Here is a 17,663-nt window from a genome sequence, read left to right as displayed (position 1 = left end):
TGGCGTTCTACATAATATACAAATAAGGGGCTACCTTGGAATCATGGCCTGAAACATCTTTTATCCACCTTCCAGTTGTTGTTGTTTTAACATCCAGCTTGTTGAAAACTTCTGGAGAACTGGAAGTGTTTTGTATTATATTGTTGGCATCAGATTTTGGGCTATTGAGTGTGACAGAGGTGGATGAAGGTAAGGCCACAAAGTTTGCATTGGATTTGGAAATGGGATGGGAAGCCAAGGAAGATTTTCAGATTTTAATACTGCTTTCCTGATGGGCCTCAGGAGGTGGCCTGGCTAAGCACTAAAAATAGAGTTAAACTTACAATTCCATTGATTGCATATTTAAAAGCAAATTTCAGTGAATTTAATGCTGCTAGGTAGCTTAGAGTAAGCTTAGCACTGCAGTTTGAATCACAGATCCTCCATACTTCGTAGATTGTAACTACTGTTCTTGCTCTTATCATCCCTGTTGTCCAATAAAATAAAACATACAGTATGGTGGTCCCTGTTATATTACCATTGTTTAAAAGCAGTGAACAATATTTTTACTATCTTTCCACCAGCCCTAGATAGCATTCCTTGAGTATTTCAGAAGACTGTTCTGGGGTTTTATTGCAGTTGCTAAAGTGTGTCAAAATGGCTGAAAGTTATGGACAAGAAAAGGCACAATGGATTACCACAGTAATCATGAGTTCCGCACTTCAGGTACTAAGTATTACAACTATATATAATGTTATTGGGGCTAAAAATCTAAGGTTTAAAATAAATAAGAACCATGTATCCCAAAAGCACCACCTAGTGAACTTAGGCCAGTGGTTCTCAACCTTCCTAATGCTGCAACCCTTTAATACAGTTCCTCATGTTGTGGTGATCCCCACCCCTAACATTTATCCACTTTACAGATGGAGAACACTGATGCAGAGAGTCTTAGGCGACCCCTGCGAAAGGGTTGTTCGACCCCCAAAGGGGTCGTGACCCACAGGTTGAGAACCACTGTCTTAGGCCTTTTCTACATGGCAAATGTAATGTGGGTTGGAGCCAGGATAAATGAACGCGGCACAACCCCGGGACATTTGCATAGCTGGCTGTCCTGCAAGCAACGAGCAAATTGGCCAGGGCACACACCTTTTTCACAGAGGCATGTATTATTATTTTTATTTACCTCCCCTTGATGCATGGTTGCGCAGGCATGAGTGAACCCCCACAGCCATGCTGTCTGACATCATGGCCCTTTGTGCCTGCATGGCTATGCAGATGGGAACTGGGACATTTTTTTGAAGGAACATGCAGTGGAAAAAAGCGCCTCCCTGCCTGGCCGTTCACTCAGTAGCGGCTGCAACCCAGGATTTTTAAAAAGAATCGCGGATAGTGCAATTCTTGAATACCCTGTTTTGGGGAAAATAACACGGGGCAGACTCACGTTAGGGGCAGGAACCATGCAAAGTTCCCACGCACAATGGTTTGTTACTGTGGTTATCCCAGGTTTATTGGCCCGTGCGGAAAGGGCCTTAGCTTCACCAAGGAGCGTTATTTGGAAATTCCAGCATAGAAAATGCAGCAATTTGTATTTCTCGGGAATCAAGGTTTAAGCTTCATCCCTGCAACTGATGTCCAGACTACAGAGATCAGTTCCAATGAAAAATTTAAATACACATCATGAATCTTTTGCAACAGGGCAACTCTATCTTCCATGGTAGACCACATTGAACATGGTGCACCATAGATATAGAGATCAGTACTTGACATGCAAAGTTGTATGTTTCAAAGCAGCATTACATTTTGAGGGTGACATAAGTTTATAAAATTAGCAATAATAGAGTTAGAATTTTTCTCCCTCTTCTATAGCACTAGAACTTGGTATAAATTAAATTGATTTAAACTAGGTTTAGGACTAACAAAAGATTTTTTCAAAAATACTGTGCAGGATTATTTTGACCAATTTACCTCCTGCAAGATATATGATGGGTACAAGGTTTGGTTGCTTTAAAAAGAGTTACAGAAATTAAGGAACAACTCTATCAACATCAGTTATCTCTGATATTTGAAAGAAATGTCTGTCATATATTTTGAGGCACAAATAATAGCAAATGGTAGGCAGTTGCTGGAAATGAATGCTGATCTGATCTAAGAAAACAGTTTTTGTGTTCTAGTTATAGTTGTATTTGTAATACAAACTTTATTTGAATAAGTCAACATTTTCCAACTGAAAGACTGCCTCAAGGACAGAAGGGTAATGTAGTATTTTATATTGTACTTAGGGTCATGAAATTTCAGTGTCTCTACAAAACCAGCAGCACCGGATTCGTTATTCAGATTCAGTAGAAACTGGATCAATTATTTTCTCCCTTTCAGGTACAGTACATTAAACAGTAATAATGTAAACATTCTGGGAAATGTGGTGGTATAGCATCAGGACCACAAGGCTATTGAAACCTACAGTAATTTTTGCCAGGAGCTCTGACAGTTAAAATGGTTAATCAGAGGTGTAGCAAGGGGAGAAAGTGCATCCTCCACCCCGTTCCCCGCCCCCCGAAACACCCTGTCACACCCTCGGAACACCCTCGCCACAGCCCCACATGTGCCCGGTGCGTCACGGCCCCCCCCCCCTCACCTTGGAGCTACACCTCCGTGGTTAATGGTAGATAGCTAATCTTTGTAATCTTAAAGATTCCTCACTTCGTTTGATGAACATTTTCCAGACTGGGTTAAGTGTGCTAAATCAGGTCAGGCTGTAACTCAGGTCAGGCTGACAGCCCTGACTTTCATAATATGCATAGCATTCCTGTTCGGCTTTTTGCTGCTATTTCCATTAATGTGCTGTACGCTCAAGAAGTTAATAGGGACTATAATCCTCTTTGTGAGATAGAAGACAGAGACTATGTCTATAGAATACTTGTACACTGGTATGATTTATTTATTTATTTTAAAATTGTGCACTGCCTTTCTGCCCCATTAGAGTCACCAGGGTAGTGGAATTATCATCATCAGTAATAGAACATTCTCCTGCAATGGTAAAAGCAAAGCATTATATTGTAATCCAGGGATTTCATTGCATTGTTGGTGAGAGGTGCTAGGTTTGCATGTCAGGAAGGCTATTGGTTAGTATATTGTTAAATAGATGGTTCAGAAACCAGCTGGCTCAAAATAGGGAGCTCTGTCCATTGCCGGTGGACCACTCATAGTCCTGGGACCCCTTCACTGGTAGTTCAATTTAAGGCATTGGTGGCTACCTTTAAAGCCTTTTTAAGGCCTCATATTTGAAGGGCTCTCAGAGTATGAACCCATGTGCATTTGTGTTCCACACAACAGAATCTCCAAGCAATGCCCTCTCTCTTCAGAATATTGCCCACTATGGCTCACATTCCAGCCTTTCTGTTGCTTCCCTGCTGCTTTGGAACAGCCTCCTAGGATGAATGTGGCAGGTGCCTACATCTGGGGCTTTCTGGTGAGGCTGTAAAACAGAGTTGTTCAAGAGAGCTTGTGAGGCAGCTTGAAAGTTATGGGTATGGGCTCTGGTATATTTGTATCGTGATGTCTTTCAATTATTTTAACATATGATTTTTTTTGGTACAGTGTTTGCTATTGGGCCCCAACTTGGGGTCTTGGCAATATAAACAGAAAGGCAAGGTATAGCTAAACGGGGCCAGCCAAGGCTTGTATTTTGATGGAAGACTACCAGGGAAAATCAGGTTGCTATTCAGTGGAAGGCAACTGCTGATCACATCTTGCCTTGAAAAGTCCATAAGGGATCACCACCTGATGGCACATTATTGTTGTCGTTATTATGGTTGATTTCACAGCTACCAGTTCTTTAGCTGGTTGTTGGCCTTTCATTACGATTCGAGCCTCAGCCAGAGGCCTAGGAAGTTTTTATTTTTGTTTTTATTTATTTTTCAAACTTATATATATGTAATGTATCGGCGTAGTATTTGTGCAGATCCCAGCAGGGCTGCCTTCGGAATCTGAGAGATGTTAATTTTGTTGATTTGAAGATGTTTCAAGTGCTGCCCTAGCCTTTTCGGAATGGCACCCAGGGTACCAATAACTACTGGGATGACCTCAGCTGGTTTGTGCCATAGACGCTGAAGCTCAATTTTTTCAAATTGTTATTATTCTTGTTGTTACCTTAAATAAAGAAGGTAAGGAATTTCAGCACAAAGTTTCTAGATCTTTTAACAATATGCTTGCCAACTTGTTCCCTTGGGGTGGGGGGAGCTCCAAAACAATTAGCAGTTCTGAACAAATTCTTTTTCAATAGTATATTTACTATGGATAACTCTCTGTGTACTTTGATTATGTCTATTAGCAGTGAAGACAATTACAACCTTTCTTCTTCGCCAGGTGTTGCGTTTTTATTGGCTGATGTTCAAGACTTGTCTCTCACAAATAGAGAACTATTCTTTGACAGAATAAAGAAGTTCATGACCATTCATAGGAATGGATTTTTGTTGTTGTCAGCAGCCCTTCATGGACCAAAAGAATGGGATGTAATGTTCCGAATTCAGCAGAGGTATGAAATAAATAAATCATCGACAGTTTCTTTTATTACTAAAAGAAAATAGGACATTAATGTTCAGCATTTGTCCAGAATAGATTTTAGTAAGATTTTTTTTCTAGCATAAAGATTTGTGGACACTAGATTTCAGCCCCTCCATTTGTCTGAAAAATAATAAACAGGCTGAAAGTGAAGATGAAATTCAGGAAGTACAGAGTTAAAAATATTTTCCAAATATAGTTCCAGTGTATCCAAGAAAAGAAACATAGACCAGTCATAAGAGCAATATTTGCCCATTTCTCTAGTTTTGCCAACCTTGTTAACACATGTCAACCCTGACAACTCCCAGGTTTTACTAAGAGTTTAATATCTAAAGAGACTAAGGAGTTTCCAGACCTTGTTTAGCTCTCCGGAAATATTCACTCCATCATTCCACATGAAACTGATTTTGCTAATTTAATTGGAAACGAGCCAAAGCATAACAGCATTGCAAGTTTAGCCTACTGACTTCTTGTTCTGTGCAAGAAAAGTGATGCTTCTCGGACTATGTGCCGCCAAATTAGCTTGATAATTTGGGGCTGTTCTGGAAACGTGACATTTAACAATCCCAAAGTATGAGTATAGCTTAGCTTTTATTTTTAAAAACTCTTAAGAACTGTTAGGAAACGTTATGTTGAGTGCTATCAGGTATGTATGCTTCAGATTGCAACATGGGTTTAATTGCTTTGAAAATGAGAGTGGTTTTAATCATCAATGCCATCCTACATTATATAAATGCAAGGCCCTTTCCGCACGGGCCAAAAACGACGGCCTGGGGGCGGTAAAAACGCCGCCCCAGGTCCGCTGCTTCAAGAACAGGCCATGGGCGCTGCTGCAACGCAGCAGCCGCCTCTCTTCACCTGACTGCGCGCCCCCTCCCCCAGGGCGCGTCAGGTCGCTTCTAAAACAACAACCCTTTAAAGGGTTGTTTTGAGGGGAAAGCATGTTCCCGGCGGGCGCTGCGCAAACAGCACCGCCGGCTGAACACGCTTGCTCTCCCCGGTCCCAATAACACCGTGTCCCCGGCATTACCGGGCCTGTCTGGTTGCCGCGAAAGCCCCGCCCACGCTGCTGTCCTCCTCACCCCTGGAGTGACCGACGGGGACACGGTGAGTGGGACGGGGAAGGAGGAAGAGGCGGCTCCAGTCGGAGCCGCCTGCCGTCTGCCGGCCTCTCTGGAGGCCGCCCGCATGCTTGCATGCGAACGGCCTCTGCCTCCACTCCGGCGCAGAATTCGCTCGGCGCTGGAGGTATATTTCCACGCCATGCGGAAACGGCCTAAGATTACATTAATAAGATTAGGATTTCAGACAACCACAGACTGATGCACACACATATGCACTGCTGGTAATTTATATAGTGCATTGATGTGCATAATGCTTTACTGTTAGCAAAAAAACAACACGTATCAGCTTCAAGGAGGCTGTAATTAAAATTTCAATAGTGGGGGAAGCAGGAAGGAAGAAGCAAAGATAACAATAGTTATATATCTACATATGCATAATATTATTAAATTATTCATTTATTACATGTGTGCAGAAAGCTATCTTACATCGAGTCAGACTGTTAGTCTATCAAGGTCAGTATTGTCTCTTTTGAGTGGCAGCAGCTGACCAGGGTCTCAAGCAGAAAGCTTTGGGATCACCTACTACTTGATTCCTTTAACTGGATATATTGGTGGTCGAACCTGGGGTCTTCTACATGCAAAGTAGATCTTCCACCTTTGAGCCACGTGCATTTCTCTTCTGATATATTTTGCTCAAACAAGGCTGCTAATAAATAGATTGTTATTTACAGTAATAGCAATATAATAAAGCCTATAAAGAATTCCCACCAAGACAGTTAACAGCAGATGATCCCAGCAGTGAGCTAAAATAGCAGAAAACACAGCTCTTTCACATGCAAAAGTCTTTGTCTGACATCTAAATGCCAGGCAACAATGAAGATCCTGGGTAAACCCTATGGGAAGGGGTTTCAAAGGTATATTGTCCCGACTAAGCAGTGACGTAGGTATAGATTTTTTATGGGGTGGTTTCGGCGGGGGGTGGCCATGCCCCCACTCACCCCTGGGGGCATGGCCATGCCTCCCCAAGCCCCACCACCGACCTCAGTGCTTGTAAAAGCAGCTCTCCAAGGCAAGGGACAGCAGACTCCCCTGCCCCCACCTGCCCCCCCCCCCACTGGCTGGGCTCCCAGTCGACAGCCAGCAGTCCCTTCTGCAGTCCCCTTTGGGCAGAGGTGTAGCTAGGGAAAATGGAGCCCAGTGCAAAATCTGAGTTTTGTGCCCCCCCTCCCCATGGGAAGCCACTATGATGCTGGAATCCACCCCCAAACAGCATCACTTTCAATTGTGTTTAAACTAGGAAGCCCAGATTTTTCTTTTAAATCCACCTTAAAGGGAGAATCTGGGGTCCCCAGTTAAAACAACATTGAAAGTGATGCTGTTTTGGAGTGGATTATCCCCCACGCTGAAACAGCATCATTTGCAATGTTTAAACTGGGGACCTCACATTCTCCCTTTCAATCCATGCCAAAGGGGTGGATTTAAAAGGAGAATATGGGGAAATTTGGGAGGTGCCTGCTGTCAGGGGTGCAATTGTTAAGCTAGCAGCACCAAACTTTCAGGGTATCTTTAGGAGACTCTCCTGATGATACCATCCAGGTTTGGGGAAGTTTGTTTCAGGGGGTCTAAAGGTATGGACCTTCAAAGGTGTAGTCCCATCTTCTATTAACTCCCACTGGAAACAATGGGAGATGGGGTCACCCCCTTTGGGAGTCCATAACTTTGGACCCCCTGAACCAAACCTCACCTAACCTGGGTGGTATCATCAGGCGAGTCTCCCAAAATTTTGGTGCTGCTAGCCTAAAAACTGTGCACCCTGCAGGCCAAAAACAGAAAAAACACTAAAATACAAAAACACAAATGGGGGGGGCGGAGCTTCTGACATGTAATGGGGGGGTTGAACCTGGGAACCCCCCCTTACCTATGTCCTTGCCACTAAGTGAGAAGACACTATCCTCACCATTTGACTCACTGCAGATGGTGGGACAACGCAAATCAGAGCCACTGAAGACAATCTCAGTAACCAGAAGGAATCAGTTTAGTATTTGTCAAAGGCTTTCATGGCCGGAATCACTGGGGTGTTGTGTGGTTTCCGGGCTGTATGGCCGTGTTCTAGTAGCATTTTCTTCTGATGTTTCGCCTGCATCTGTGGCTGGCATCTTCAGAGGCTATGATGGTAGTAAAGCAAGTGGAGTATATATACCTGCGGAATGTCCAGGGTGAGTTGAACCCAGCAACTTGTCAATATTCATCATGGAAATTAGGTCAAAGTGGTCCGTAAAAAGAACCAATGGTAGGTATATTGGGCATTTCTTCCGGTTGATCTATTTTACAGTTAGCATCTGAATCAGAGCATAGTTTTGATATTTTATTAGAGAAAAACTTTGCAAAAGTTCCACAATTAATTGTCTGTTTTTGATACAATGAATGCTCAGTTTTAGGAGTTAGCAGATGCCTTGTTATCTTAAACAACTGGAATGGTCATAAACTAACCGATGCAATAGCATAGAAGTAACATTTCTTAGCTGCCAACATGGGTCTTACATTGAGCTGTGTAACATATGTCATTCAGTACAAGTTCTCCAGCAGCACTGTTCCTGAAATCTCCCAGCTCGGTGTTAACCAGCGGACTGGGTTTTGTCCCAGCCTTCTAAGGATGGTAAAATTAGTAATCAGCTTGCTAGGTGTAAAGTGTAGATGACTGGTGAAGGCAATGGCAAACCACTCCATAAACATAGTCTGCCTAGTAATGTTGTGATCTGACATCATCACCTGAGTCAGTAATGACTTGGTGCTTGTGCAGGGGACTAACTTTACCTTTTTAAATGAGCAGAATGCCCTAATATGAAGAGCATACAGTCAGTGCCAGTGATGACTAGCACTGGAAGTCTGTGGAAAGTGAAGTACTGAGCCCTTCGGGGGTTGGGCGGTATATAAGTTCGAAAAATAAATAGAAAGAGAGAGAGAGAGAGAGAGAGGATAAAGGCCATTCCTCTTCTGTGGCCAATTGGGTGTGTTTGATGGAAGACTGCATAACCAGGTAGTGTTGCATTAATCAGACATCTTGCCATAGGTAAAGATTGCCCCTCAGAACAATAATAGACCACCCAAACAAACAACCATTGGCTTGCTTCCAAAACAGCACTCAGAGAAGCTTACAAAATTTAAAAGAAACTACAGTAATACAACATTATTAAGAACAACAAACATGAGGCAGCGGACAACAATTAAAACCACAGTAAAGCAATTGTAAGTTCCAATAAAAAACACTAAAGCAATCAGGGAAAAAAATACATCAAAATCAGTAGAGAAGAAACGAATCTAGCCGAAGGAGCTGTTGAGGTCCATACTGGTACATTTGATCTTTCCAGCTTTCCCCTTCTTTAAGCAACCATTTGTGACTTTAGGAAAGTAAAATTGCTCCCTTTTTCCTCTTCTGTCAGTAGAATTCCCTCTCCCCACCCCTTCAGTCTCCTTCCTTGTAAACTTGTTTGTTCTTTTATTGAACTATAATTGACAATTTTGCTCAGATGCAGATTTTTGTTAAGAGATTGAAATGCCTATTTATGATTGTGGGTAAAGGGGGGGGGGGCAGGACTTAACAGTCCTTTGCAATCCCTTTCCTTCCTTCCTTCATGGTCTCTGTTTAGTACTCATCAGACTACATTGTTAAAACTTAGGTTATAACTGAGAAAGTAGAATTTTATATTTTCTTGGTGTCAGATGTGGAATTTATGTACGTAAGCAATTATACTTCTGTATAATGCTAGAACTCATGACAATACTGTAAAACTGTAAATACTTTTTTTAGCATGACCTACATTTATGATAACTTTGTTCTTCAGATTCCTGGGCAGCAATTTACGAATAATTCCCATTCACAATCCTGGTGAAGCTGTTAAACTTATGCTGACTATTGCAAAGGTAAACAGGAATATATTTTATTATCTGATAATTAATATAAACAAAACTCTTCTGACATGTCTTCAAACGAGTAGTCTCTACTTCAGTGTTTCTTGACTACTGCTATGCAAGTAGCTTGACCACTTTTGGTGCAGCTTAACGGAATCAGTTTTTCCAGTCCTTGTAGTATTATTCACAGTTCTCTCCATTCTTTTTTGAATTTTTGCTGTTTTATTTTTCAGACCACCTTTTGCAGTGGTCTGAAACCATAAGGAAAGAACAAAACAAAACAGAGCAACAAACTTGCAAACTGAGTGTATAAGAGAGTGATAAAATTGAGTCAAGCTATAACAAAAATTTAATCTCGCTACCTCATACCGCTTCTTAACTTATTAGGTTTAAGCATGTTGCTAAAATATAAAAAATAGACCACATATGAATGGAAAAACTATACGTCTAACAGTAAAGCGGCCACCCCCCAAACAAATAATGAAGACAGCAAAACAATATAGAATTTTGTCCATGTATAGAAAAATGGGAATTTATGAATGGTGACTAAATATGCTCCATAGCATGGAATACTGATTTTCTGGGTCAGAAAAATAAAATGGTGATGGGGGGGGGGGGACTAATCTTCTCAAACCTCTCACAACTTTCAGAAGAATATGGAAAAAGAGATATTTTAGATAGTAAGTGTTCTACCACTGAACCACATAGGAAAACCCATACCTGATGGCCTGGACTGTACTGGTCAGAGTACACAATACTGACCTAAATAGACCAACAACCTAAGTCAGTATAAGGCAAGTTCATCTGTTAATGTTTTTACATATTTATATATTTTATTTATTTGGGAAAATCTCTCAGGAATACTGGAAAAAAATGTTCGCTTTTAATGTTCCACCAAAATCCCAGTCTGTTGAGAACTGTGTTGGCTCGTTATACTTAGAATGTAACGAGTCCCTTAAAGGATGAAGAAGGCTAGAAACAGGGGGAAATAACTCTTACGAGTTCATCGTATCCAGGAAGGGAAATTTTGGGTTAGAAATGAGAGAGAATTTCTCAAACATTTATCCTCCCCCTTCTCTATGGAATTCTTCACTAGTACTAACAACTACAGAAACACCTAATTGAATGTTAGTGGATAAATGACATATGAGACCTAAAGTTTTAACATTTAAAAATGTGTGTTTCTTTACATTGAGAGGTAAGTTGTAGAAGAAAGAACAGTGAAAGAGGGATGACAGAGCGAGGTAATTGTTTGACACAGGAGAGTGACTGTGATGAGATCTATGGGTGTATGTAAAATTTCAGACAGAGAGAGAGGGAGAGAGAGAGAGAGAGAGCAGTCTGTGTTGGGAGACTGACAGGGAGTGCGTCTGAGCTACACTGAATCAGAGTGTGTAGAAACATTGAGAGACTAGAATTGGGAGTTAAATCCTAACAGGGTCTCAGAGATGTAAAGGAAAGAATAGATTGATGTACAGTGAAAGTTACCTGCAGAAGTTGTTGCCTCAGTTTGTTTTATTTATTGTAAATTATTTTCTGAAACATTTAAGCCAAAGAACTTACATAGATAAAAAAATGAATTTGTTAAAAGTAACTTGGAATCCCACACTAGTAATTTCCTCTGGATCATGTAGGCTTTAAAGCTTGGACACGTACTTCAGGAGAAATTATAAAGGTGTTTGGGGAAAAAATTCCTGATGGCAGTAAAATACAGAGAAGGAGAGGAAGAAATAAACATTGTTTTGCACCTGTTATTTTATTTACAAAGAATATTTATTTGTAAATAATATTTACAAATATTTGTAATTTGTAAATGTTTGTTTACAAAGAAATAACAGAGAGTGGGCATCGCAAAGGTCAGCAACACTGAACAGTTCCATGAGGATTACGTAGGGTAGTACTTCACATTTAAAAATATGTATTTTGGGTGCTCCATTCCAATGGAAGGCATGTGACATCAGTGTCAGGAGGCAGGAAGGAGAAATCAGTTATGACCTAATTGGTCTAAAGGCAAGGAACATGGGAAACAGACAAGAGGACTGGGGACAGGAAATACTAGCTAGTGAGGAATAACTCAAGGGTCAGAGCCATAGAGGAATCTTCTCTGCTGCCCAGTGACCTTACCTATCAGTCCTGCTTCGGTTCTCAGTTTGTATAGAAAGAAAGGAAAAGGCACAGCATGAGAGCCAGCGTAGTATAGAGGTTAAGAGTGGTGGACTATAATCTGGAGAGCCAGATTTGTTTCCACGCTCTTGCACATGAAGCCTGCTGGGTGACCTGGGGTTAGTCACAGTTCTGTCCAAACTCTTTCAACCCAACTTACCTCACAAGGTGTCTATTGTGGTGAGAAGAAGAGAAGGGGTTTGTAAGCCATCTTGAGTCTCCTTAGAGGAGAGAAAGGCAGGGTATAAATCCAAAGTCATCGTCTTCTTCTCTGCAAAAGCACACTAGTAGGAGGTCCAAAAAAGGTAGCTCTATAGGCCCCATGATTTGAAGACCACTGTTCTATTCAATAGTTTGTCTTGTGACAAAAAATAGTAAAATTAAGCCAAGAGAATCATACTCCTTAGAAACAGATATTCCATTGCAAATCCATGATGCCTTAGATCACATCCATAAAACAGACTTGGAGCATTAAGTCTGTTACCTTCCAAAAGCTTACAAACCACTTGAAGTCATTCTGCAAGCAATGCTAACAGCATTTGTCCCCATTCTTCTGTCCCTCCTTTGGTTGTTTTCCACATGGTTATTTTAGTCTCACAGAATCCTGGCCAAGCAGTTCACAGGGCTGTTTATGTAATTTGGGAAGATAACACACCATCATTGGTGGAATGGTATTCAAAGTAATATTGTTTGTATAAGCGACTGTGCAGTTATAGTGAAAATTATGCTACAATCATCTCCTTTAGTTTAATATGCAAATTAACTATATAATATCTATGAATGCTATTTTGGAGTCATTAAGCCCTTAGAAGCTAAAGTTTACTGCACACTGAGAATTAACTTGGATACACATTATTAGTTGAGTCACTAAAGTATTATATAAACAACTGTTTATAGCAGTAGACAATTGCTCCATTTCAGAGCATTCTGCATATTTTATATTGGTCCTGCACTCTGGAATTGAGGTGTGTGTCTGTTTCTGCATTATCCAATATAATTGTTTGGGTATGGTGTTGACAAGAGATTAGCCTCTTGTGAGAAAGATGCCTGAAATCATTACAGAACCATACCTCGTGAAGTTGTCTGGCTGCTAACATTGGACACAATCCAACAATATTAGTTACATCCCATTCTTGGTCTGTTGCTTTCAATGGGACTAAGAAACAACTAATTTTTGCTAGATTGTCCTCTCTTCTTCTTATAATTCAGCTCTACCAGATGGTGGAATGGCCTGCCAACTCCATATGTTTAAAAATCACACTGGGGACCGTGAATTGGCTGTGAAATCAGACACTACTCTAGAAAATGAAATGCATCCTGTTAGGTCTTTATTTTGTGCTGCTTCTGGAGAAAATGTTACTTGCATTTTCAAGATATTATTTGAAATTATTTTTGCTGGGACCTATTTCAAAAGTAGGTAATTTTAAAACAGGAACTAAAATTCTCCCAGTTTATGAGTTTGAAAGAAAAAAAATCTATATTGAATAACTATTTTTAGATCTTCAATTCTGGACTGTTCTTGATTGAATAAATGAAAGGTCTCCCAATTCAGCCATTTGGAGGAAATGTAACTTAGAGGCCCCTTCTGCACATGCAGAATAATGCACTTTCAATGCACTATCACAACTGCTTGCAAGTGGATTTTGCTATTCCGCACAGCTAAGTGCCTTATTCTGCATGTGTGGAAGGGGCCAGAGGCAGAACACCTGCTTTGCATATGAATGATTCAGAATTTATTCTTGCCATATCTATTTAAAAGAATTCTGAGACCTCTCTCTCTGGGGGGACACACTAGAGAGCAGTTGCCTGTCAAAGCAGTCAGTGCTAGATGAACCAATGGTCTGTTTATGTAATTAACATATAACAAGCTGAGTATAACCAGTTGTATTTGTTTCCTCCTCAAAAGACCACTTCAAAACCATCCTTGGACAGCATTCGCTGCAGAATGTTAATGGCAAGAACACAAATAGTGGAACAAAGTCCAGTTTGGAAAATGCTTCTTCAGAACCAACTTGATTGTAACTTATTAAACACTAGTTAAAGTTTTATTCATAACTTGGTCTTATTTATTTGCAACATAACATCTTAATTCCGTGCTTTAAAAAATGCATTGCAAAGGAGCCCGAAATGAAAATACATCAATAAATGGTAGTTTAATTTCCTAAATCAGAACCAAAGACACATAGCAGTTCATTTAAAGTTTTATTTGTCTTTCAGCATTTAAGAATTTGAACAATTAATACTTGTATATTTAAGTTTTGAGTGGAAATTGGTATTCAGGTGGTCTTAGAAGTAACACTGAGAGAATGTTCATTATTCAAATGCACAGAAGAGCAATGTGTACATAATTACAGTGATGCATGTAGTTTATAGCAAACTTCTTGTTTACTCAGCTATACTTCAGCTTTTCTAAGAATGTCTTTTTTCTTGTTGACATTTCCCTCATAAATAGAAATAAACATGTGCACTGTATTCAAGAGCTATCCTTTCCAATCAATTAATGTTAGCTACCACCCTCTCTACCTTCCAGGCTGGCTGAAGGACACATGAAATCACATATGTCTCCAGGAATAACCAGGAAAAATAATTTTGCATGGAGAAATTTACCTGCATCTAAAATAGCTGTTGATTTGCAATATCAATTCACATTCAAGTTTTACTCAAGGGGACAACACCAGCATAGACTGTGCTGGAAGGTGTTAGTCACGTACTTGAAAAGCTGTCCAGCATGTGATATGAAATTGCTGTATGCCATGCTTGTTTATATCACAGGCCCATTCCCAAAGTATTCTCTGTCAATCTTGACCACTACCGTTTCTATACTACAGCTCTAGAAAGGAAGGAGTCAAACCATTACAAATTTGAGTTCAGTCCTTGTTCAGGTTGAGCTATATTTTTTAAATTGTGGTTCAGTAACTGGTTAATATTCACTGGACTACTTTCAATACATTTCATGAATATCCCCAGATTGTTTGCTTTCAAAAGGAAGGCTGTAAAATGGGTAGGAATGGGAGCCCAATTTGAAATGGGGAGTTGACATGTTCGAGCAGTTCTAACCTGATTATTTTATAAATCATTTACAGTACAATCCTAAACAGGGTTATTCCAGTCTAAACTCATTGAAATGAATGGGATTAAACTGGAATTACTTTCCTTAGGACTGCATTGTTACTTTGCATCAGGCCTCTACGGCCTAAATTTTCTCTCTTTGGCCACTATAAAAGAAGACTTTCCCTCTAGGATAGAATTAATGCTGATTGCTTGCCTAATTTTTCTAATAAACTTTTTTATAATTTCCTGGGATATAAACTAGTTATTGAACTATAGGAAATATCAACAATATTACAGTTCATTTCCTTCCCTAGGGTATGGTGAGCTGATCAACATCTTATTCCACCTTTCACATTGAACTCCCTTTCTTCTCCCTCTTTACAGCTGCTACTCCTTTTTAAAATATCATCTTCACATATCTCTACCTTCTTGTTCACTAACTTAGCAAAAATAGAAAGAGGTGCCTGTACCATCTCTCAGCAGGATCAGTAGCTATGCATACAGGAGATTATCTTTATTTTGAATTGATTCCCACTTCTTGTGTTTAAGAAATCAGTTCTGTTCCAATTCACTGAAAAAAACCCCTCTGAACCGGAGTTACGGAGTTCAAGTTTGCTTCATCTTCTTGCTAAAAAGTATTCTTTACTGGCAGCATAAGCACATCCTTGGGGGCGGGGGGGTGGGGGTGTCCCCTCCACCATATTTGGGGTATCTTCCCATACCTGCATCATTACTGTGCTTGAGAACAGGTGGAATTTATATCAGTCTCTGGTGTTGCCTTTTCTATTAAATTATCTGGAAACTATATCATACAAATGAGAAGACCCATGAGACTCCTTGCCATCTGCCCTTCTGTGGCTCACATAGTGGTGGCTCCTGATACTCTCCTGCCCATCTTCACTGTCATCCTTCTGTGGTTTAAGTGACAATGATGGGGGGGGGGGCATTCCTGCTCCTTCTCCTCATTCTGCTTGAGGAGGCATCTGCCAGGTGTGGCCATGCACCCACCCCCTCCATTATGAGAAGGATCGATGAAGCTGAGCAAACAGTTCTGTTTGGGTAATTGTTATGCCCCCCCTTTTTTATATTTTTCTGCAAGCCTGGAGGTTCCACCAAGTTTGCAGTGTGTCTGTATGTGGCCCCAACCCACAGGTTTATGTATCTGCAGATGAAGCCATATTGAGAATTAGGTATATTGATAGCTTGGAATTCTGCAAGGGAATTCCAAGTTTCTGGTCGCAACAATTAAGGTGCTAGCACAGGCTGGGCATAAATCTGCACTATATGAGCTGGGTATTGAAGACACATGAGAGTCTTCTGGAGCTCTATTCCCCATACTGAGTCCTAATCCACTAAAGAAAACTTTAACTTCCATCAAGGGCCTGTTTTCATCCTTGCTTATTTTTGATCAGACACATATCCTGTATGCCACAGGATATGTAACAGAGTGACATGGAGAACTGTTGTGTCATGAAACTTCAAATTCTTGTGCAAGCTTCCAGGAGTTTTGCCAGCCAAAAGCAGCCAACTGCCAAAATTTGGTACAAAATTTGGTACAAACTGCCAAAATTTGGTACAGCATCTGTTTGTTCTTAAATTAAAGCTAACCACACTGTATAGGTATGTTGCAACTATGCCAACACAGTGAACATTCTAGTATATACAAAAAATGTCCTATACATGAAAACAAACAAAAATTTTTGAACAAAATATGTCTTGGCCTTTCTCCTTCAGCAGTCTGTGTGCCTACTATTTTGCACATAAAGCTTGCTATGTGGTCCTTCAAGTCAAGTTAGAATAAAGTGCATAATGTGAAAACATGGCTGAGGTTTCATTTAACCCCACTATTTTCTTCACCTGCTATTTTTGTTTTGACTTCAATAAGTTCTTCTACCCTCGCCAGAACACTCTCTATTAAGTCAAATGTGAAGAGAGCCGACTGAAGAACCTGAAATTTTACGGGAAATTAATGTTACTTTTGAGGTGGTACACAAACATTTACTATTTCCCCACTCCCCAGAGTTGTTTTAAATGAACACAGGTCTTTAATTAAAAGAAACCTCAAGTCTCTTTCTGCACCTGATGAGTTTTATTGGAACCCAACTACTTACCTGAAGTTCCATCTCAGTTGTCATTGCAGGCATTCTTTCCCCAGCTACTGTTACAGAACAAGGTGTCTTAGAAGTGTGGGATTCTAGAAACAAGAAAGAAGGTCATTATCAGCATAGTATACAGTTTTCTTCACCAACTGTTTGCATGATCTGTGCCATTCTTGAGCCTTTAATCCAGCAAGGGCCCAGTGGTTCCCTGACAACCATACTGAAGGAAAGGAGGGCTTCCCAATAATTTAATGTTGTATCTCTCCATCTTTCTACCATCCAGGCTAAAAAACTGAAGTCACAGAGACAGGGGACTTTAGTACCGAGCTACTCTACTCTGATCCTTAAAGACAGAGCATAACAATACTAAGGTTCCGTTAATAGCCTTCTCAGAGGGGGCAGGGTGGGCAGGATCCGGCCTCGCAGAGGGGGGCCGCTGACCTGCAGGTTTATTCGGGAGGAGCTCTGGCGGGGCGTTGCCTGGCCTGTGAGGGTGCAAAACAGAAGGCTGTTTTGTGGGCACAGCAGCAAGCCTAAGGCTTATGCCCATTGCACCACCACCACTCCAACTTAAAACTCTCCATGTGAACTGGTCTGACTCAATATAGGTCAGGAACCTGCTGGCTGGCCCTGCCCCCTTCCTGATGGAATGCTCTGTCTGGAGAGACCAGAGCCTGAGGGATTTAATGCAATTTTGCAGGGCCTATAAGACAGAGCTGTTCCACTAGGCATATGGTTGAAACAACTATTAACTGGCTTCCCTTCCCATCTTCCTTCCTCCCCACCACCCTCCCTCTTTCCCCCCCCTTTCTGTCTTTCCTCTCATTTCTTCCCCTCTTTC

At 40.8% G+C, this 17,663-nt stretch overlaps 2 protein-coding genes across 5 annotated transcripts in view; one reads left to right on the top strand and one right to left on the bottom strand.

The window, feature by feature from the left end:
- Positions 1-636: 636 nt before the first annotated feature.
- Positions 637-14,151, top strand: LG05H1orf146 (linkage group 05 C1orf146 homolog). Its single transcript, XM_048496431.1, has 5 exons — positions 637-705; positions 2,259-2,352; positions 4,342-4,510; positions 9,443-9,521; positions 13,579-14,151. Exons 1-5 carry the CDS (start codon positions 637-639, stop codon positions 13,711-13,713), a joined length of 546 nt encoding a protein of 181 aa, XP_048352388.1. The 3' UTR covers positions 13,714-14,151.
- The window catches only part of GLMN (glomulin, FKBP associated protein), a 29,830-nt gene continuing 26,028 nt past the window's right edge, over positions 13,862-17,663 (bottom strand). For 2 of the 4 annotated variants that reach the window (XM_048496423.1, XM_048496424.1), the window contains exons 18-20: positions 16,835-16,917; positions 16,581-16,671; positions 13,862-15,456 (exon numbers count right to left, since the gene is read on the bottom strand). In XM_048496423.1, coding sequence (XP_048352380.1) covers positions 15,341-15,456; positions 16,581-16,671; positions 16,835-16,917 — 290 coding nt within the window. In that variant the 3' untranslated portion in view covers positions 13,862-15,340. Of the gene's footprint in view, positions 16,672-16,834; positions 16,918-17,663 lie in introns of all 4 variants that reach the window. The other 2 variants (XM_048496427.1, XM_048496426.1) reach the window with 2 other exon arrangements.

This window comes from Sphaerodactylus townsendi, linkage group LG05 (genome assembly GCF_021028975.2).
Source record: "Sphaerodactylus townsendi isolate TG3544 linkage group LG05, MPM_Stown_v2.3, whole genome shotgun sequence".
Taxonomy (NCBI): domain Eukaryota; kingdom Metazoa; phylum Chordata; class Lepidosauria; order Squamata; family Sphaerodactylidae; genus Sphaerodactylus; species Sphaerodactylus townsendi.
The sequence above is the reverse complement of the archived record's forward strand: the minus strand, read 5'-3'. Positions and strand labels throughout refer to the sequence as shown.